Genomic DNA, 22,131 nt, shown 5'->3' with positions numbered 1-22,131 from the left:
TCCTATATTGACATAAGCTGAAAGTCTGCTCAGTAAGGAAGAAGCCACTGCTGCAAAACCGCTATAAAAAAGGCAGACTACAGTTTGCAACTGCACATGGTGACAAAGATCATACTTTTTGGAGAAATGTCCTCTGGTCTGATGAAACAAAAATAGAACTGTTTGGCCATAATGACCATCATTATGTTTGGAGGATAATTAGGTGGATATATTGAAGCAACATCTCAAGACATCAGTCAGGAATGTTGTGGCAAAATGGCTTAATTAAGGACAACAAAGTCAAGTTATTGGAGTGGCCATCACAAAGCCCTGACTTCAATCCTATAGAAAATGTGTGTGCAGAACTTAAAAAGCGTGTGCGAGCTAGGAGGCCTACAAACCTGACTCAATTACACCAGCTCTGTCAGGAGGAATGGGCCAAAATTCACCCAACTTATTGTGGGAAGCTTGTGGAACGCTACCCGAAACGTTTGACCCAAGTTTAACATTTTAAAGGCAATGCTACCAAATACTAATTGAGTGTATGTAAACTTCTGACCCACTGGTAATGTGATGAAATAAATAAAAGCTGAAATAAATCATTCTCTCTACTATTATTCTGACATTTCACACTCTTAAAATAAAGTGGTGATCCTAACTGACCTAAGACAGGGAATTTTTACTCTGATTAATTGTCAAGAATTGAGAAAAACTGAGTTTAAATGGTCTATGTAAACTTCCGACTTCAACTGTATATATACAGTGGGGAGAACAAGTATTTAACACACTGACGATTTTGCAGGTTTTCCTACTTACAAATTATGTAGAGGTCTGTAATTTTTATCATAGGTACACTTCAACTGTGAGAGACGGAATCTAAAACAAAAATCCAGAAAATCACATTATTATTATTAATTGTATTATTAATTTGCATTTTATTGCATGACATAAGTATTTGATACAGAATTAATATTTGGTACAGAAACCGTTGTTTGCAATTACAGAGATCATACAGGTTTGCACACACTGCAGCAGGGATTTTGGCCCACTCCTCCATACAGACCTTCTCCAGATCCTTCAGGTTTCGGGGCTGTCGCTGGGCAATGCAGACTTTCAGCTCCCTCCAAAGATTTTCTATTGGGTTCAGGTCTGGAGACTGGCTAGGCCACTCCAGGACCTTGAGATGCTTCTTACGGAGCCACTCCTTAGTTGCCCTGGCTGTGTGTTTCGGGTCGTTGTCATGCTGGAAGACCCAGCCACGACCCATCTTCAATGCTCTTACTGAGGGAAGGAGGTTGTTGGCCAAGATCTCGCGATACATGGCCCCATCCATCCTCCCCTCAATACAGTGCAGTCGTCCTGTCCCCTTTGCAGAAAAGCATCCCCAAAGAAAGATGTTTCCACCGCCATGCTTTACAGTTGGGATGGTGTTCTTGAGGTTGTACTCATCCTTCTTCTATTTCCAAACACGGCGAGTGGAGTTTAAATCAACAATACTCTATTTTTGTCTCATCAGACCACACTTCTCCTATTCCTCATCTGGATCATCCAGATGGTCATTGGCAAACTTCAGACGGGCCTGGACATGCGCTGACTTGAGCAGGGGGACCCTGCGCTGCAGGTTTTTAATCCATGACGGCGTAGTGTGTCACTAATGGTTTTCTTTGAGACTGTGGTCCCTGGTCTCTTCAGGTCATTGACCAGGTCCTGCCGTGTAGTTCTGGGCTGATCCCTAACCTTCCTCATGATCATTGCGCCCAGGCTCTGTTGTAACCGGCCGCGACCGGAAGGTCCGTGGGGCGACGCACAATTGGCCCAGCGTCGTCCGGGTTAGGGAGGGTTCGGCCGGTAGGGATATCCTTGTCTCATCGCGCACCAGCGACTCCTGTGGCAGGCCGGGTGCAGTGCGCACTAACCAAGGTTGCCAGGTGCACAGTGTTTCCTCCAACACATTGGTGCGGCTGGCTTCCGGGTTGGATGCGCGCTGTGTTAAGAAGCAGTGCGGCTTGGTTGGGTTGTGTATTGGAGGACGCATGACTTTCAACCTTCGTCTCACCCGAGCCCGTACAGGAGTTGTAGCGATGAGACAAGATAGTAGCTACTAAACAATTGGATACCACCAAATTGGGGACAAAAAGGGGTAAAATTCAACAACAACAAAAAATCACACACAAAAAATCATACAATGTGATTTTCTGGATTTTTGTTTTAGATTCCGTCTCTCACAGTTGAAGTGTACCTATGATAAAAAAAAGTACATGCTTTGTAAGTAGGAAAACCTGCTAAATCTTCAATGTATCAAATACTTGTTCTCCCCTCTGTATGCATGCACACACTACTGTTCAAAAGTTTGAGGTCACTTAGACATGTCTTTGTTTTTTTAAAGAAATGCTATTTTTTTGTCCATTAAAATAACATCAAATTTATCAGAAATTCAGTGTAATGTTGACATTGTTAATGTTGTAAATTACTATTGTAGCTGGAAACGACAGATTTTTTCATGGAATATCTACATAGTCGTTCAGAGGCCCATTATCAGCAACCATCACTCCTGTGATCCAATGGCACGTTGTGTTAGCTAATCCAAGTCAACAGTGAAGCGGTGACTCCGGGGTGCTGGCCTTCTAGGCTGACTTGCAAATAATAAGCCATATCTCTATCCAGTGTCTGTGTTCTTTTGCCCATCTTAATATTTTATTTTTATTGGCCAGTCTGAGATATGGATTTTTCTTTGCAACTCTGCCTGGAAGGACAGCATCCCAGGGGTCGCCTCTTCACTGTTGACATTGAGACTGATGTTTTGCGGGTACTATTTAATGAAGCTGCCAGTTGAGGACTTGTGAGGCGTCTGTTTCTCAAACTAGACACTCTAATGTACTTGTCCTCTTGTTCAGTTGTGCACCGGGGCCTCCTACTCCTCTTTCAATTCTGGTTAGGGCTTGTTTGCGCTGTTCTGTGAAGGGAGTAGTACACAGCGTTGTACGAGATATTCCATTTCTTGGCAATTTCTTGCATGGAATAGCCGTAATTTCTCAGAACAAGAATAGACTGACGAGTTTCTAAAGAAAGTTATTTATTTACAGGCCATTTTGAGCCCGTAATCGATACCACAAATGCTGATGCTCCAGACACTCAACCAGTCTAATGAAGGCCAGTTGTATTGCTTCTTTAATAAGAACAACAGTTTTCAGCTGTGCTACCATAATTGCAAAGGGTTTTCTAATGATCAATAAGCCTTTTAAAATGATAAACTTGTAGATAATTTACAACATTAACAATGTCTACACTGTATTTCTGATCAATTTTATGTTATTTTAATAGACAAGAAATGTGCTTTTCTTTCAAAAACAAGGACATTTCTAAGTGACCCCAAACTTTTGAATGGTAGTGTATACACACACACACACACACACACACACACACAAAACAATCAGAAAGTATACATACCCCTTCCCCTTTGACAAATTTTGTTATGTTACAGCCTTATTCTAAAATTGATTAAATAAAACAATTCTCAATCTACACACAATACCCCATAATGACAAAGCAAAAACAGGTTTTTAGAAATGTTTACAAATGTATTAAGAAAAAACAGTAATACTTTATTTACATAAGTATTCAAACCCTTTGCTATGTGATTTCGAAATTGAGCTCAGGGTAATCTTGTTTCCATTGATCATCCTTGAGATGTTTCTACAACTTGATTGGAGTCCATCTGTGGTAAATTCAATTGATCGGACATGATTATGAAAGGCACACACCTGTCTATGTAAGGTCCCACAGTTGACAGTGCATGTCAGAGCAAAAACCAAGCCATGAGATTGAAGTAATTGTTCGTAGAGGTCTGTGTTGGCACAGGTCAAGCTTGTAGCATCATACCCAGGAAGACTCGAGGCTGTAATCGCTGCCAAAGGTGCTTCAACAAAGTACTGAGTAAAGGGTCTGAATAATTATGTAAATGTGATATTTCAGGGGGGGGGGGTTGTCATTTTTTGGGTATTGTGTGTAGGTTGATGAGGAAATTAAACTATTTAATCAATTTTAGAATAAGGCTGTAACGTAACAAAATGTGGAAAAGGTCAAGTGGTCTGAATGCACTGTACAGTAAGCTCCAAAAGTATAGGGACAGTGACACATTTGTAGTTTTGGCTCTGTACTCCCGCACTTTGGATTTGAAATGATACAGTGATTATGTGAAAACTTTAATTTGAGGGTATTTTCGTCCATATTGGGTGAACCTTTTATTTCAGCACTTTTTGTACATAATTTTTTTAAATAATTTTTTGATCAATTAATGTATTTATTTATTATGTATTTATTGAATTATTGGCCTGATGTTGATGTGGCACTCTGGGACTGTAACTGAATAGCCCTACTCTCTATTGCCTAGGAGAGGTTATTCTCTAGATTAGAGATGTGCGGCTCCAAGACATTGATTTTGGGTCAGTGTAGCATTAATGGTTGAGGTTATGGTTGGGGGAGGGAGGGAAAGCTGATCCTAGATCTGTTCCTATGGGAGACTTCACCCCAGAGTGCTCCAATACAGGTGAACAGAAGTCAAAGGTTGGTGCTCAGCCTCTCACTTTTATTGGTTTTCCTCTTTAGGGGAGGAGCTTCAGGGACGGATCACCGTACGCAAAAACAAAAAGAACCCCCTGCTCACTGTTTATTACAGTTGACCTCCATGACAGGAAGCAGACCTACAGCCTGCAGTGAGTTCACTGATCACATGACGATGATGACATATCAATAGTGTGGCTGAACTGAAATATTCCCCAGACTTTGCCAAAACAAATAGTATTATTATGGTTGTTATTATGAAATGTTTAACGCTTATGGAATCAGAAACAACTTATCTTCATATGGAGCAGTAAATGTAGATAATATAAGGGTGTGGGATTAATCTAAAAAAGAAAAACAGGTAGACTGACTGAGTGCTGAGACAGGGAGAGTATGAAGTGGGCTTGAACAACAAGCTGTGGAGTTCACTCCATTTTAATGCCATACCTATTAATAAACACATTCCCTCATACAAAATCTGAGTTGATTTTCTTAGAAAGTGCCATTTCTTAAAAATGTTTATACTTCGCTGTGGAAACTTAAATGTGGAAACTTCTTAAATCAGTTATGCACAGGGTCAACATTTTCCTGTGAGATTCCCACTTCGTCCTCGTTTGCCCTCCATTTTTATGTACATTATTCTTGCAATTTTGCCATACTTTTCATAAGGTTGCCATCTGTTCTCCCTATTGTAGACCAACCAACCTGGAAATGTTTTATGTATGTTTTGCTTGTTAAATGCTGTCATCTATGCTAGATCAAACAATGATGGGGTGATACAAAGTTAGGCTGGATAACGATTTTCGATTTATAAGGCCATTTTGAATGGGTTACAGGTCAAATCTGGTGAAAATGGGCATAATGGAAATAGTAATAGATTTAGGTTAAATATCCAGAAATTCTCAACAAAAACTGAGTGGCTTATCAAACAAACACGTAGACTATGGAATGGATGCATTAATAGTTACTTTTCATAAATGTCTATGCTTTAAGACATGCGAATAACAGAAAGGTTGAAAATTCTGATGTTTTCAGCTACAGTTGTGGTCTGTAGCATCACCAAGTACCCTTCTCAGATGATGTAGACCGGGGCGCTCCAACCCTCTTCTTGGGGAACTACCCTCCTGTAGGTGTTTCATTCCAACCGCAGTTGTAACGAACCTGATTAATCTTATAAACCAGCTAATTAGAATTTGGTGAGCTAGATTAGGGTTGGAATGAAAACCTACATGATGGTAGCTCTCCAGGAACAGGGTTGGAGAGCCCTGATGTAGACCCCTTCGGAAAACTGCAGGAGACCCCACTCAACCAGAAGAACGTTACCTCGTAAGAATCTGACTTTCTGGTCCAGAGATATTGAAACAGTAATGTCATTTTTAAGGGATAAAATATTCAAACAGTCAAATAGGATAGTTAAAAATACTGACAATTCACTGAAAATACTATATTAATATAAACAGACTATTTACATGCATACATACAGTGCATTCGGAAAGTATTCAGACCCCTTGACTTTTTCCATATTTTGTTGCGTTACAGCCTTATTCTAAAATTAATTAAATTGTTTTTTTATCTCATCAATCTACACACAATACCCCATCATGACAAAGCAAGAACAGGTTTTACATTTTTTTAAATTAATGTATTAAAATTTAAAAAACTATCACACATAAGTATTCTGACCCTTTCCTCAGCACTTTGTTGAAGCACCTTTGGCAGTGATTACAGCCTCAAGTCTTCTTGGGTATGACGCTACAAACTTGGCATAACTGTATTTGGGGAATTTCTCCTCTTCTCTGCAGATCCTCTCAGGCTTACAGGTTGTATGGGGAGCGTTGCTGCACAGCTATTTTCAGGTCTCACCAGAGATGTCCGATCGGGTTCAAGTCCCGGCTCTTGTTGGGCCACTCAAGGACATTCAGAGACTCCCAAAGATACTCCTGCGTTGTCTTGGCTGTGTGCTTAGGGTCGTTGTCCTGTTAGAAGGTGAACCTTCACCCCCCCCCCCCCCCCCCCCCCTCCCCATCTGAGGTCCTGAGCATTCTAGAGCAGGTTTTCATCAAGAATCTCTCTTTAATTTGCTCCGTTCCTCTTTCCGTTGATCCTGACTAGTCTCACTGTCACTGCCGCTGAAAAGCATCCCCACAGCATGATACTGCCTCCACCATGCTTTGCTTAGGGATGGTGCCAGGTTTTCTCACTACGTGACGCTTGGCATTCAGGCCAAAGAGTTCAATCTTGGTTTCATCAGACCAGATAATCTTTTTTCTCATGGCCTGAGAGTTCTTTAGGTGCCTGTTGGCAAACTCCAAGTGGGCTGTCATGTGCCTTTTTTACTGAGGTGTGGTATTTTTTACCCATCCCTAGCAAATACAGGTGATTAAACTAATTGCATTCTAAACTGAAGATCATGAGTTGGTTGACTATTGGAGTCAGGTGTTGGGGAAAAAGTGTGATACCAACTAGGTCCCCGAGGACTGGAGTTGCCCATCCCTGATTAATATTGATGTGTTCAGTAAATTTGGTCACAGTCTGTGACTATCCTATTTGGCTGCATGCATGTACATTTCAACCCTTAAAAATGGCATTACAGTTTCAGTATCTCTGGCCCAGAAAGTCGGATTCTTACGAGGTAAAGTTCTCCTGGTTCAGTGGGGTCAACTGCAGTTTTCTCACAGGGTTTATGTCAGGGGTCTCCAACCCTGTTCCTGGAGAGCTACTCTCTTGTAGGTTTTCACTCCAACCCCAACTGTAGCTAAGCTGGTTCAGTTTATAAACCAGCTAATTATTAGAATCAGGTGTGCTAGATTAGGACCTACAGGACGGTGTCTCTCCAGAAACAGGGTTGGAGAGCCCTGGTCTAGGTCATCTGAAAAGGGTACTTGGTGGTGCTATAGACCACAACTAGCTGAAAAAAATCTGAATGTTCATCCTTTCTGTGTACTTGCATGTCTTAAAGCATAATAACTGTACGAAAAGTAACTTAACGTATCCATTCCATAGTCTGTGTGTTTGTTTGATAATCGACTCAGTTTGGTTGAGAATTTTACCTAAATCTATTACAATTTCCATTATGCCCATTTTCACCAGATTTGAACTTTAACCCGTTGAAAATGGCCTTAAACTAAATTGAACATATCCGGCCTAACTTTGTCACCGATCACTATTTGATCTAGCATGGATGACAGCCTTTAACAAGCAAAAGAAAAACAAGCACTTTTTCCCAGATTGACTGGTCTACTACTATCAGCATAAAGAGTTGCATCCCAATTGGCACCCTTTCCCCTATATAGTGTGCTACTTTAGACCACGACCAATAGAGCTCTGTAGGGAATAGGGTGCCATTTGGGACACAGTCATAGTGAGTTTTTTATTTTGTTGTTTAAAAAAAATCTAACAAACCTCCCGCTCTGCATACTCCATTGAGCAGCTCTGCTGACAACAGAATGCTTTTCCACTCTTCCCCTCAGAACATGAATCATAAGTTCTGAAAAAGAAAGGATTGCTGGTTCGTGATCAGGTGGCGACTGTCGCCTCGGATTTGGTTTTTCTTAATAAAGCTGTTTTTCCACTTCTGTGTGTCCCACGTCTTTCAATGTGCGTGATATGAATACATTGTCTTATTGGGGTTCACAGCAAAGCTGTGAAGACCTATTGTTGTCAGAATGTATTTGTTCTTTTTTTGACATAGTCAAATAACTCAAGCATGGATTGGTAACTTTTTTTCTCATTTGAAAGCTAAGGGATTGGTCAGAAGATGACAGTTATTGACAAATTAATAGTTACATTTTACATGTACATTTAATCCACTCCACAGTGGCCTATCAACTTGAAACTTGTCATTGCTATCATGGACATCCCTAAGATGAACCACAATGAATTTGGTATTGATATCTCAAAACACTAAAACTTTTAACAACTAATTCTTTGCATATGTAACGCTAATGCTAAAAGAAACAGCTGCAATCATCTTCTCATGAACCATACGTCAGATTCACTCCAGATTTACTATTTTAATAAAAAATAGTTGCTGCGTTTAAATCTGGCAGCATTGTACCTGTAAAAGTACGTTAGCACATATGCTAATCTTCTCACAATTTCCACAGATTGTGCAGTGCCTTCAGACAGTATTCATACCCCTCGACTTAGTCCACATTTTGTTGTTACAACCTGAATTCAAAATGTACTAAATTGATTTTCTCTACACCCATAATGACAAAGTGAAAACATGTTTTTAGAAATGTTTGCAAATGTATTGAAAATTTAATACAGAAATATCTAAATTACATAAGTATTCACACCCCTGACTCAATATTTTGTAGGGGCACCTTTGGCGGCAATTTTCTCACAGGGTTTATGACTCTTTTGGTGTAATTCTAAGAGCTTTGCACACATGGATTGTACAATATGTGCCCATTATTATTTTAAAAATTCTTCAAGTTGCCAGACTTCAAGTAGTGCCGTAGATTTTTAAGATGATTTAAGTCAAAACTGTAACTAGGCCACTCAGGAACATTCAATGTCGTCTTGGTAAGCAACTCCAGTGTAGATTTGGCCTTGTGTTTTAGGTTATTGTCCTGCTGAAAGGTGCATTTGTCTCCCAGTGTCTATTGGAAAGCAGACTGAACCAGGTTTTCCTTTAGGATTTTGCCTGTGCTTATAGATGTATTCTGTTTCTTTTTATCCTAGACGATGACAAGCATACTGATAACATGATGCAGCCACCACCATGCTTGAAAATATGATGTGATGTGTTGGATTTGCCCCAAACATGACGCTTTGTATTCAGGACAAAAAGTTCATTTCTTTCATACATTTTTTTACAGTGTTACTTAAGTGCTTTGTTGCAAACAAGATGCTTGTTTATTTTGATTCTGTCATTTAAGTTAGCATTGTGGAGTAACTACAGTGTTGTTGAGCCGTCCTCAGTTTTCTCATATCACGATTAAACTCTATAACTGTTTTAAAATCACCATTGGCCTCATGGTGAAATCCCTGAGCAGTTTCCTTCTTTTCTGGCAACTGAGTAAGGAAGGACACCTATATCTTTGTAGTGATTGGGTGTATTGATACACCATCCAAAGTCTAATAACTTTACCATGTTCAAAGGGATATTATTCAGAGTCAGCTTTATCATTTTTTTTACACATCTACCAATGCCCCTCTTTGTGAGGCATTGAAAAACCTCCCTGGTCTTTGTGGTTGAATCTGTGCTTGAAATTCACTACGTGATTAAGGGAACTTACAATTATCTGTATGTGTAGGCTACAGAGATGGGATAGTCATTAAAAAATTATGTAACCACTATTATTGAACACAGAACGAGTCCATGCAACTTATTATGCAATTTATTGAGCACAAGCAGGTTGAATACTTATTGACTCAAGACATTTCAGCATTACATTTTTTATTAATTTCTAAAATGTCCTAGAAACAAAATTCCACTTTGACATTATGGGGTATTGTGTGTAGATCAGTGACACAACAGCTCAACTTAATCAATTTTAAACGCAAGCTGTAACACAACAAATTGTGGAAAAAGTAAAGGGGTGTGAATACTTTCTGAAGGCACTGTATGTTGCATTATAGAATTATAGCTCTGCTCAGTGATTTCTGCATACCAGGTCACCAACAAAACTTTAACAATAGTGCAAATCCATGCCAACGCCACTTGATTTCCATGACATGTCTTGCTTACAGATTATCTGAAATATCACTACATCAAACAATGTTTTCTGCCTGAGACAAAATATAAGGCAAAATAAAGAGTGCCTGGCCTTCAGTGGAGGCCAGAAATGAGCCTGTCCTCCTATACCTCCTCCCACCAGCCTCCTCTGATCTCATCATCTCCAAATCCAACCTCCACCATTTTGGCAATAGGGTGTTCTCCAGGGCATCACCCAGACTATGCAACTCCATGCCTTCATCTGTCTGTGGTGGTTGGTAACCACTGGTTATGCAATTGGTTTAAATCGGAATTTGGACTATAGCATACTTTGGGTGAATATTTGATTAGCACAAATCAAATCTTTCCATGTGTGAAGTGTTGCATTAAAGTAACGCCATACCCACTTCAAGATCTTAAACTTTTCAAATATAATATCTATGGAATATATGGATAATATCAATTCATTTTTTTTTAAAAGTGTTTGCTCCAAAGTATGGGCTTGTTGTTTGTTTTTTTATTTATTGTTTTCATTTTTATTATTGTTGTTTAATGTTTAATAGACCTAATTAAAATGTCAACATTGGTCTATACATTTGAGAAATCTTAAATTACCCATGGATGTTTTGTGTCATTAGATTATATTTATTATTTTTATTATTAATATTGCTAAATGTCGTCAATAATAAAATGTTCAAAAACTTAAGGTTTTTAATCCTTTTTTATTTTATTTTCAATAAGGTTCCTCGAGGAACCCTACATTTCAAAAAGGTTCCCCCACAGTAGGGAACTCAAAGTACGTCTCCTGCCGTCTCCCATTCTGTGTATTGGGGAAGGTGTGAGAAGTACAAGGAAAGAGGGGAAAAAATCAATTACAATTATTCCCTGTTGACAAAGTAATTAAACCTTGGAGCAGCCAGCTAATTTTGCAGCGCGAGGCCCTTATCTGTTATGGCCCAGATTTACGAGGTGCGCTCGCCACACCCGCGCAGCTTTGCGTGCAGGTGATTATCGCACATTTAATAAGGCACGCGGACTACAGTGACGCGCTCGTTTAAAGACACTGCGAGGTTGGTGGACCGGTACAGCCGGGTTGGGTGTTATTCGGATTATTTATCTTTCTCAGGGGTTTGGGTTGGTTGCATAACAGTTGTCTGAATAACAACACAATAGGATGCTCATCGGGTATTTTTCGCAAGAGAATGAACCAATTTTGAATGAGGGCTACATTTCGTTAACAAAGAAGAAAAAGCTGAACAATGCCGTGCGCAATGCAGTATTTTAGGGCAGGCTATTTGTGGTGCTGGGAAAGTTCCAAAGCCTCCAGTGTAGCGCGATACCCCAATGACCACGTGTAAAAAAAAATTAAAAAGTGTCCTTCTTGCGTAAGAGATTAACAAATGAGTAGCTTCAGTTGTTTCATGAAGACCTCGCCCACTTTTTTTCTACACTTGATCAGTGCTTGTCTCGGTGACGCACACAGAAACGTATAACCCTATATCGCATGTGTGCTTAAATTCCTTGAAGCATAGTAAAGCCTATATATAGCCCGGAGGCTTAAAAAAAATAGGTTGCAGTAGTCTGCAGTTTTTGTCATCACACACTTCAGAAATATTTGTACAAGAATAATGGTGTAAATAATTGTTGTGCTGGATATTTATAACATTTGATAAATATACAGTATAGCCCAAACTGAATAGCCTGTAAAAAAAAATTACTAACACAGGCTTTATGGAAACGAAAAATCATATTTTAATATTGATAATCATATGTCGTAGCCTGTATAATTATGTGTTCCTAATATTAAAATATAGGCTAAAGAAGTAATATATGATACTAGATGTTAAGCTACATGTTCAGAGTTTTCAACATATTACTTTCTTAAGAAATGTTCAATAGCATAAATGCATAAAAGTAGGCATATTTACAACACAATAAACCCCGTAGTTTAGCAAAAATAGAAACCATTTAACGAAATAGTTTCCCCATCAGTGTCGTCGTATCTCCCACGAATGGTACATTTTCGCTCACGAATTGCAGTGCTTGCATGCATTCTCCATCCCCAAAATGTATGTAGACCTACATGCAAATCCTGCCTAGCGCGTGTGTACGTATACATGCCCTCGAGAAAAGTGTATTATTAATCAGCTGGTGAATGAGTCAGTCCAAACACGCACACACTGAGCGGCATGTGCGTGGACAACATGGGCACGATCCTGCGCGTCTTCGCCCGGTGTCGCTTTAAAAATCAGAATCCAAGGCCAATGATTTATCAAACTCTTATTATCAAGAAAATGTCAAGCGAAGGGCACCTTGCTCCGCACTGACGCAAACCCAATCTTTCCCACTGAGGTATAGAAAGCTTTCCACTAAGCACGGCCAAATCCACTCCTACTTCTTCCAGTTCTCTTTACAGCTGTTTTTCAACGTCAGCACGTCTTAAGCATTTTCACAAATGGTGAGTAGGCTAAATACTTTGTTTCTTTTTTAAAAATTCTACATTACATTTGTCATTCAATTTATCTTATTTATCTAAATGGTTGAAGCAGTCTAAGTTCGTTTTGTTGAAATATTTTCATTTATTCAAACTGCGTGCTGGATAATGGGTTATATTTAGTAGCCGCGTTGTCCATTGTGCAAAAAACTTTTCAGAACTTGCATTCACTTTGCAATCTCTGAGCAAAAGATGCATTAAGTTCAATCGAAAACACTTGTATTTCGTTCGATATTTTCCAATCAAGGACTACACGTAGGGCTATTTGTCTTGAATGTATTTGTTTTCAATTTAAGATAAACGAAATCAGAGCGTGTCCTTTTAATAGCCTATATGCAAGGTGCTAGATAAAACACGCAGAAACGGTATCTATTTTTACATTTTTTTTAAACTTCAATTTAAATGTAGCACGTTTGTGTTTAGAAATCCCGCGCTCTCTTATATTGCTTTGTTTCCTCTAGGTTAGGGTATATATGCGGAGATAGTCATTTGTATTTCTGCACGCCCGAGTCCTCTCAGAGCTGTAGCCTGGTGCCAGTGATCATACATGCCTGCCAGGGAGAGGGGAGCTGTCAAGAGCCCGGCAGCTTGTCTATTGCCCATAAAAATCAGTAGCTGTGGAGCTGAATGACATGGGGGGAATGGGGCGTAAAATTAAAGAATCTTGCGAACAGGAGAAGCAAACTCCCGCAGACCGTGATCTGAAGCCCAGAGCAGCGGAGCCAAAACATGCGACAAAGGGCTTTTAAAATACTGCAGAAACAACCACCACTGCTGCATTCGTTTTTATTGTAGGTGATTAGCCTATAGGTTTGATCTGAACATAGTAGCGCTAAAATAATTTCATTCTCAATTCATAGCCTAGTAGTGCTAACACCGACCTGGTAAATGCATCTTAAAGTGTTTCTGTTTGTAAAACCTTTTTATATATTTGTTTTATCCCTTGTCTTGTGTGCTAAGCCTCATCTGTAAATGACATTTTGCAGGATTTCTCCGACCAGAGAGAGATGACCAAACAGCCGGCCAATGCTCCTACCGGTTTTAAACCGTTGCACCAGCCGGAGGGGGCGGTGGGAGTTTCAGCCAACAAACCGTACAATGCCCTTAACCAAACGTCCGCCGCTTACCCCGCCCCTCAGCCAGCACCATCCAACGAGAGCAAAACTTTCTGTCCCACGGAAAATAAACCGGGAGAAGTCAGTAAAGTCTATGGAACATTTAAAAATGCCGCTCCGGCGGTGCCTGGATCCGTGGCTGCGAACTCGGCCTTACGTAAGGATTCCACCAGCTCAGTTGGTGGTTCTGCTGCCCGGGTTGTCCCTGTCCAGTGCGGGGACCCGCTTAGAGCTACCGGGGATCAAAACAATGCGTCGGGCAACTGGACCACCATGAGTCAGACCACCATCATTCTGGGCGCAGATGGCAACACGTCTGTTCAGCCCGGCGCCGTGACGGGGGTAAGTGGGCTCAAACGAATTGTTTCGATACGGGAGGATAGCCCAACCGGGGTCAGGAGAGCTTAGAGGGGGGTTTCTGGATTACAAGACGAACCGCGGTTTGGAGTGAATGGTGATCTATCTGACATGCAACCTGTATTGCCTATTAAGATAGAGAATTGGCTGTGGTGTTATCGGGTCTTTCACGGATAAGGAGGCCGAGGTGGGGGTGACATGCTGCGGCTGAGAAGTTGTAATTACGGTCCCATGGGACTCCTGAGATAGTCCAGCTCTGGAGCCTGACGCTGAGGGGTGATTTGAGAGAATATGATCTATATAGCCTATTCAAGTGAGTTTCCATTTGCGATGGCCAGATGCAGTAACCATAGGTTGCAATTGTCTATAAATCGAATAGAATTCACCAATATAATAGTTTAGAATAATTCCCAGTTATTGTAGGAAATTATCAAAATATAGAACGAAAAAGGTAGGCAATCGATTTCGATGTTCTGACCCTCTGCCTTTGGCTAGAATAGACTATCTATTTGATACAATTCTGTCACCAAAAGTTGGTCTAAAACGTCATCCTGAAAGTGCTGAATGGAAAGAATCTCCCCACTGCAGTGAGATAAAGGAATATGCCTACTGTAAAATGGTTGTTTGTGTATCAGCGTACGGTAATGGCATATCCCCCCGCACTGCGCTGCTCCGTGTGTCATGTATAGATAGAAAGAGGGATAGAAACCCCGCATCATGCTCTCTCGGGATTGGTCTCAGTAAACCCATGACAGCGCTTGGCAATGGGTTACATAAGGCTGCGCATTCTGCCCATTGTTCCAATCCCCGCGAGGGCATTCCTCGCCACTCTCCTCCTCTCTCCCCTCCTCTCACTCTAGTCTCCCGCCCGTGCGCCTTTCTGACAGTGCTCCATTGATAAGCGTGGTCCCGGTCTCCCTACCCCTCTCTCCTACCCCTCTTGGCACGGAATCAGAAATGAGGAAATTTGAATGATCCGTATTTATGAATATTCAGATGAATTTGTCCTGTCATGTTTTAAAATGCTCGCATCAATCAAATATGGGTATTCCCGCGATTATTGTGTGCGTTGAAGCGGAGTGCATTTGTATTTTCTGACTGTTGCAAATAGCCTATACTTGTGGCCAATTTAATAGATCGAATAACGAAACGAGTCGTTCGCCCAGAAAGGCAAGGGGTTTGGGATCTGAGACGTTTTAATGATAGGCTATACTAAATTGAAGTCCAATATGGTTACTTAATGTACATGAAACCACTCAAATCCACTGTTTTTCCCAGGAGGACGAGAGTGGAGATGAGAATAAGGCCAGGGGAAACTGGACTAATAAATTGGATTTCATCCTGTCCATGGTTGGTTATGCCGTGGGACTGGGAAACGTGTGGAGGTTTCCATACCTTGCCTTCCAAAATGGTGGAGGTAAGGGGAGTGTTGAGTTGAGAATGTACCTGCACTGCAAATGTCACTAAAGTTGTAAATGCACAAGCACCTAAAATGCGGAAAATAAATAAAACGTATCCCAAAACGTATCAGTGTTATTTGACTTAGATATTCCATTGCTCCACAATGATAGATTTAGATGTCTGGCATCACCCATAATTGATATGAACGAAATTGACGATTTAATGAAATTCGAGGAACACAATGGGAATAAGTCGATTTAATTGTGTTCATATCCAGGATGATTTGTATGGTTGTTTTGCCATTGTTTAAACAACAGTATGCTTAACGTATTATAACATTGTCAAACGAAAATACATGAATTCATTCACTTGCTAGGCTACATCATTGGAGTTGAAATGTGTGTCGGAAAACATATTCTTGACTTTCCTGTTTGTTTGCTTTTGCTTCTTAAAGAAAATAGGCGACTTTTTATTATGACACATTTTCTAAACAGTTTTAGAACGCGTCTAGCTAACATTATGTTTCATCTTCTAGGAGACTACTTTTCTCGTGGATTTTAGTTCATTTATTTAGGCTTTATGATTGATAATCAGATCTGTAAATAAAATGTTATGTATATTATTGTAATTATTATTATTACTAGGCCTATCTTCATTTCAATTTAGTTTGGTCTACACACATTAATTACCTTATACAACTAATTAGGCTACATGCAAAGGAAGCAAATGAGTATAACACGTGATTTTTTTAATGAGCTTTTTTCTATTACAGCATATTGGATAACTGTCATTCATATTCCACTCACCCAGTTAGATGTAACAGCGATAGGTTAAGGCATGATACTGATACTCACATTTTCCCTATACCCATCATGAGGTTGCTACAACCTAACCTATGAATGAAAGTTTACAACGCAGGTGTTATACTTATTTGCTTCCCTTGCATGTAGCCTAATTAGTTGTGTAAGGTAACTACAATATAATAATGCATAGAGTGTAGACCAAACTAAATTGAAATGAAGATAGCCCTAGTAATATGTCACATTTATTTAATTATTACCAGCTATACATAATATCTTTATTTCATGAGAAAGGAAGTCGAATTAAGTCTATTAATAGCCTTCTGTTTAAATCATGTGTGCCAAGTTTGAGTAATCTCTTTTCAGTTGTACCTGTGCGCTACTTTGAAATGCTTCCCCGTTTCCCTGTGTATATAGGTGCTTTTTTGATCCCCTACCTGATAATGTTGTGCCTCGCCGGGATCCCTATCTTTTTATTGGAGGTTTCCCTGGGTCAGTTTGCCAGCCAGGGCCCCGTGTCCGTGTGGAAAGCCATCCCGGCTCTGCAAGGTAAACTGCGCATATACAGGCTGCGATCCAAACTCATAAAGTAACGCATTTAAAACATGTAACATACTCTAACTTCAGAAAAAAAATGAAAACTACCTATTATGATATAATAACTTTTGATCAAGCTCCTCTGCCTGCTTAAGAGTAATTTATATATTTCGTCTCATTTATTTATTTTAGGTTGCGGGATTGCCATGTTGATAATATCTGTCTTGATAGCCATATACTATAACATTATTATGTGCTGGACACTGTACTACCTGTTCGCTTCGTTGAAGGGCTCACTGCCATGGGCTAACTGTAAGAACGAGTGGAACACGTTGGACTGTAAGGACAAAGACATGCTTCTCTTAGGTAAGACCACAATGCGCCAGAACGCACACACACTATCATGCATGCGCGCACACACATACACATAGGCATCCCATCACCATTGCGCAATGCGGAACGCACCCCTCAGCTAAGGTCTCTTTCTGTAACCTGACCTATAGTGTCGAGTGGCCAGTTATTTTAAGCATTGTTTTCGAGTTTAATTTACATCCAAAAGTGCTACTTTTGCTTACTAGGTTTATTATATAGATTTTTATATTTCTTCTGTGGGTCTCAAGTTCTTTTTTCAACTGTGTGTAGGTTACATGTGTGACATTTTTTCTCCTGATTATATCTTTATTCTACCCTAAACACGTCATGAGCACAAAGCAGTTATACAAAATGTGTATTTTCCATATTAAGGTGTAGGCCAAGTAGACAAATTAGTTTTGCACTGGTGCAATTATGAGTAATTGTTTTTAGGTTACATTGGGCTACAATTTATTGTTAAAAAAGAGGATACATTGATAAAAGAAAGGCTCCCAGTATGACCGGATAATTTTCTCCCAGTTGCATGGGGAAAACAAATAAAAATCGAAATTTGATTAAGAAAATGCCTGTTTTGTCTGTTGCATTTGAGTGAATTCAGCACAAAAGTTGCTTGCTTGACACATTTACTGTAGTATAGTTGCTGCAGTGCCGCAGTGTGCGCCAGACTGCCCTCTCCTGGTCAATTACAGTAACTGTACTCTCCCTGGTCTTTCTCCTCTGTATCCTTGAAAAGCATTGATCAGTGGCGGTCAGTGCCGTTTCAGATGATTTTTTTTTTTATGAGCATGGCCTTATTTCTATTACAGCATATTGGATGACTGTCATTCATATTCCATTCACCCAGTTAAATGTAATAGCGATAGGTTACTCAAATTGTCCCTATACCCATCATGAGGTTTGTTACAACCTAGCCTATGAATGAGAGTTTACAACGTAGGTGCACACAGGTTGAGAGAAGAATTTGATGTGATACATATACAGACAGTGGCATTCAATACCGCCTTGCACACTCTTGCCTGCATCTAGCTGACAGTGGGTGTGATCATTAATCCAACAGTTGCAAACAAGAGTTTCTTTTGGACAAATTCAGTTATGTTTATCCCCGTTTTGCTTCTGCTTGCTTCTTTTTAAGAAATATGTTTTCAACAGAATCGGCTGAATTAATACACCCCTTGTAGTGGCGATCCCCTATGAACTGCCTCTGGCACAGGAGAGAGCTGTCCATAACGCGTCCATAAAAATCAGCTTTCCAAACGTTACTCTTTTGGGGTGGCGTTCCCATTTATTGCGTATATAAATATAAATAGCTCCAAAACCCATATTCCTACACAAAAGGTGCAGAGAGATGCATTCTATAAGCCATCTATGTTATACGGTAAGAACTGTATGTGCTCTCCTCTCACCTGTGTTAAACCTTCCTGGTCACCTGTGATACCTATATGCACACATGACCAGTGACCCACGACCCCAACATATAGTGCTCTCTAGTGTACAAAACAAGTCAGAACAACCCTTGTCAGACAACATATACACAACTCATAAACAGGCCAAAATGACTACTACACCCCTGATCATGGGTAAATACAGTTCTCAGTTTCATAGCAGCCACATTGTATTCCTTCTCGCATCTACGTTATGTGCTCTCCTCCTTTCACCTCTTCCCTTCACTTGTGGACTTCAATGCACAAGACATCAGTTGTATGACCAGGCAAAAAAAACTTTCCAAGCCAAACCGCTACACACAGCCTACATCATTGTCACCATGTTAGCTAAAGTAACATCATAGGCAGCATAGGTAATATAACTAAATCTAAATCTCTCTCTCTATTTCTCTCTTGCTTCTCCTTCATTTAGGAAGAAATTAATTAGTTGAAAACTATTTTCTTTCTCTCTCTGAGTCAACTACTCATCACATTTTTTGCACTGCAGTGCTAGCTAGCTGTAGCTTATGCTTTCAGTATTAGATTAATTCTCTGATCCTTTGATTGGGTTGACAACATGTCAGTTCAAAATCAAATCAAATCAAATCAAAATCAAATCAAATTTTATTTGTCACATACACATGGTTAGCAGATGTTAATGCGAGTGTAGCGAAATGCTTGTGCTTCTAGTTCCGACAATGCAGTAATAACCAACAAGTAATCTAACTAACAATTCCAAAACTACTGTCTTATACACAGTGTAAGGGGATAAAGAACATGTACATAAGGATATATGAATGAGTGATGGTACAGAGCAGCATAGGCAGGATACAGTAGATGGTATCGAGTACAGTATATACATGAGGTGAGTATGTAAACAAAGTGGCATAGTTAAAGTGGCTAGTGATACATGTATTACATAAGGATGCAGTCGATGATATAGAGTACAGTATATACGTATGCATATGAGATTAATATATAAGGTAGCATTGTTTAAAGTGGCTAGTGATATATTTACATCATTTCCCATCAATTCCCATTAATAAAGTGGCTGGAGTTGAGTCAGTGTCAGTGTCAGTGTGTTGGCAGCAGCCACTCAATGTTAGTGGTGGCTGTTTAACAGTCTGATGGCCTTGAGATAGAAGCTGTTTTTCAGTCTCTCGGTCCCAGCTTTGATGCACCTGTACTGACCTTGCCTTCTGGATGATAGCGGGGTGAACAGGCAGTTGCTCGGGTGGTTGATGTCCTTGATGATCTTTATGGCCTTCCTGTAACATCGGGTCAGATGTAGTTCATGCTACAAGAGCTCTGATAGGTTGGAGGATGTCCTCCGGAAGTTGTCATAATTACTGTGTAAGTCTATGGAAGGGGGTGAGAACCATGAGCCTCCTAGGTTTTGTATTGTAGTCAATGTACTCATAAGAGGATGGAAGCTAGATGTCCTCCAGCTACACCATGCTACCCTACAGAGTGCTGTTGAGGCTACTGTAGACCTTCTTTGCAAAATATTGTGTTTTAATCAATTATTTGGTGACGTGATTATATTTAGTATAGTTTTATCTAAAAAGGATACATTTTTAAATGTTTACATTTTTTTATGAAATTCACTGAGGATGATGGTCATCCCCTTCCTCCTCTGAGGAGTCTGCACTGGCATTGAGGCTGTGTCAACCCGTAGGTTTCATTGGTAATATAACAAACTTATGATGATTATACAAAGGGAAATTAGATCTACTCTGTCAAACATGATGAACGTTTCTACGTTTATTCTAAGTGTACGCTACATTTGGGAAAAAAATGTTATTTCATAATAAGCACAGCTGGTATTTACAGGTCTGTTACAAGAAAAATAACCATTACACATATAAAACATGCTGGGCAAGAATCTATTCTACATTATACCCACCACCTGAGAACATTGTGAGAGTTGATACAGTTTTTAAACCAGATTATAAAGATGTCTGTCTGTCTGTCACTGTTGAGATATTTATTTTCTCTGATTCGATACAGTGAATGTAAACCTGTCTGTCTGTCTGTCCTGGTTGTGACAGACACGTGCATCCTCCATGATAAAAACATCACCTCTGTAAAGAACAGCTCGTTCTGCCTGTCGGCTCAAGCCATTGGAAACCTGACCAAACTGGTTAACATGACCTATCCGGATAACAAAACTTACGTCAGCCCCAGCGAGGAGTACTTCAAGTAAGTCAAATCAAAGTTTATTTTTCATATGCAAAGGATACAGTGTAGTGTACACAGTATAATGAAATGCATACTTGCAAGCTCTCCTTGCCAACAATACAACAGCAAAAAAAAGATTCAATAAAAATATAGTAATAAAAAAATAATAATAATAATAACTTGCATCATATTTACATAGAGGTTCTATGTTTGAAGTAGACCTGCTGGCTGATGATACTTGTGATTTCTCATACTATACTGTAAATGTTGGTTTCCTTTCTAACATAATTAGGCCACAGTTATTGGGCTGTATAGACACTATGATTTCCCGCTATTGATTGACATGTAGGAATAATAAATGTCAGATCTGAAATAGCTATTTTATGTGATTGGGAAATAACCTCCTCTCTATCTCTCTCTCGCCCCCTCTCTCTCGCCCCCTCTCTCTCTCTCTCTCTCTCTCTCTCTCTTCCCCTCTCTCTCTCCCTCTCTCTCTCTCTAGGTATAATGTCTTGCACATCTCCAAAGGGATAGAGTACCCTGGAGACATCCGCTGGCCCCTCGCAGGCTGCTTGTTGCTGGCCTGGTTGATAGTCTACCTCTCCCTGGCCAAAGGAATCAAGTCATCAGGGAAAGTAAGATAAATATCTCTCTCTCTGCTCATGTGGTACCTCCTTTAACCTCCTTTGGATTAGAATAATTTCCCTCTGTGAAATCCCAGAACCATAAAAGAAAGTGTTTAGTTCTGTGAATTAATATGTAATGTTGCCCTCTAGTGGGTTTGTTTTTAAACTGAAAGTGTTGAATCAGTGCATTATCACACAACCTGCTAACTCTCCCATCTCCTAGGTGGTGTATTTCACAGCTACGTTCCCCTATGTGGTTCTGGTCATTCTGTTGTTCAGAGGAGTGACCCTCCCAGGGGCTGGTGACGGCATCCTCTACTTCATCACACCCAAGTGGGAGAAACTCAATGATGCTAAGGTATACATACACACACGTAAGTGCGCACAGGCACACAAATAGACTCACAGACAAATGCGTTCACACACACACATTTCTCCGCCCATCCTTCTGTGTCTAACAGTGAGTGTGTGTTACTCTAGGTGTGGAAGGATGCTGCCACCCAGATCTTCTTCTCTCTGTCAGCAGCCTGGGGAGGCCTCATCACACTGTCTTCTTACAACAAGTTCCACAACAACTGCTACAGGTAAGCACTTCTCACTTCTCCCGCCACTGGGAGTGATCT

At 40.1% G+C, this 22,131-nt stretch overlaps 1 protein-coding gene and 1 pseudogene across 1 annotated transcript in view; both read left to right on the top strand.

Moving 5' to 3' along the window:
• LOC139385292 (protein arginine N-methyltransferase 3-like) overlaps window positions 1-4,695 on the top strand; it is a 142,661-nt pseudogene extending 137,966 nt beyond the window's left edge.
• Window positions 4,696-7,120: 2,425 nt separating this feature from the next.
• LOC139385291 (sodium- and chloride-dependent glycine transporter 2-like) overlaps window positions 7,121-22,131 on the top strand; it is a 51,047-nt gene continuing 36,036 nt past the window's right edge. The window contains exons 1-10 of the mRNA XM_071130453.1: window positions 7,121-7,265; window positions 13,659-14,155; window positions 14,349-14,357; window positions 15,449-15,587; window positions 16,789-16,920; window positions 17,101-17,274; window positions 20,753-20,903; window positions 21,385-21,517; window positions 21,732-21,866; window positions 21,989-22,092. Of these exons, the coding sequence (XP_070986554.1) occupies window positions 7,121-7,265; window positions 13,659-14,155; window positions 14,349-14,357; window positions 15,449-15,587; window positions 16,789-16,920; window positions 17,101-17,274; window positions 20,753-20,903; window positions 21,385-21,517; window positions 21,732-21,866; window positions 21,989-22,092 (1,619 nt within the window). The remainder of the gene's footprint in view (window positions 7,266-13,658; window positions 14,156-14,348; window positions 14,358-15,448; window positions 15,588-16,788; window positions 16,921-17,100; window positions 17,275-20,752; window positions 20,904-21,384; window positions 21,518-21,731; window positions 21,867-21,988; window positions 22,093-22,131) is intronic.

Source organism: Oncorhynchus clarkii, chromosome 26 (genome assembly GCF_045791955.1).
Source record: "Oncorhynchus clarkii lewisi isolate Uvic-CL-2024 chromosome 26, UVic_Ocla_1.0, whole genome shotgun sequence".
Classification (NCBI taxonomy): Eukaryota; Metazoa; Chordata; class Actinopteri; order Salmoniformes; family Salmonidae; genus Oncorhynchus; species Oncorhynchus clarkii.
The sequence above is the reverse complement of the archived record's forward strand: the minus strand, read 5'-3'. Positions and strand labels throughout refer to the sequence as shown.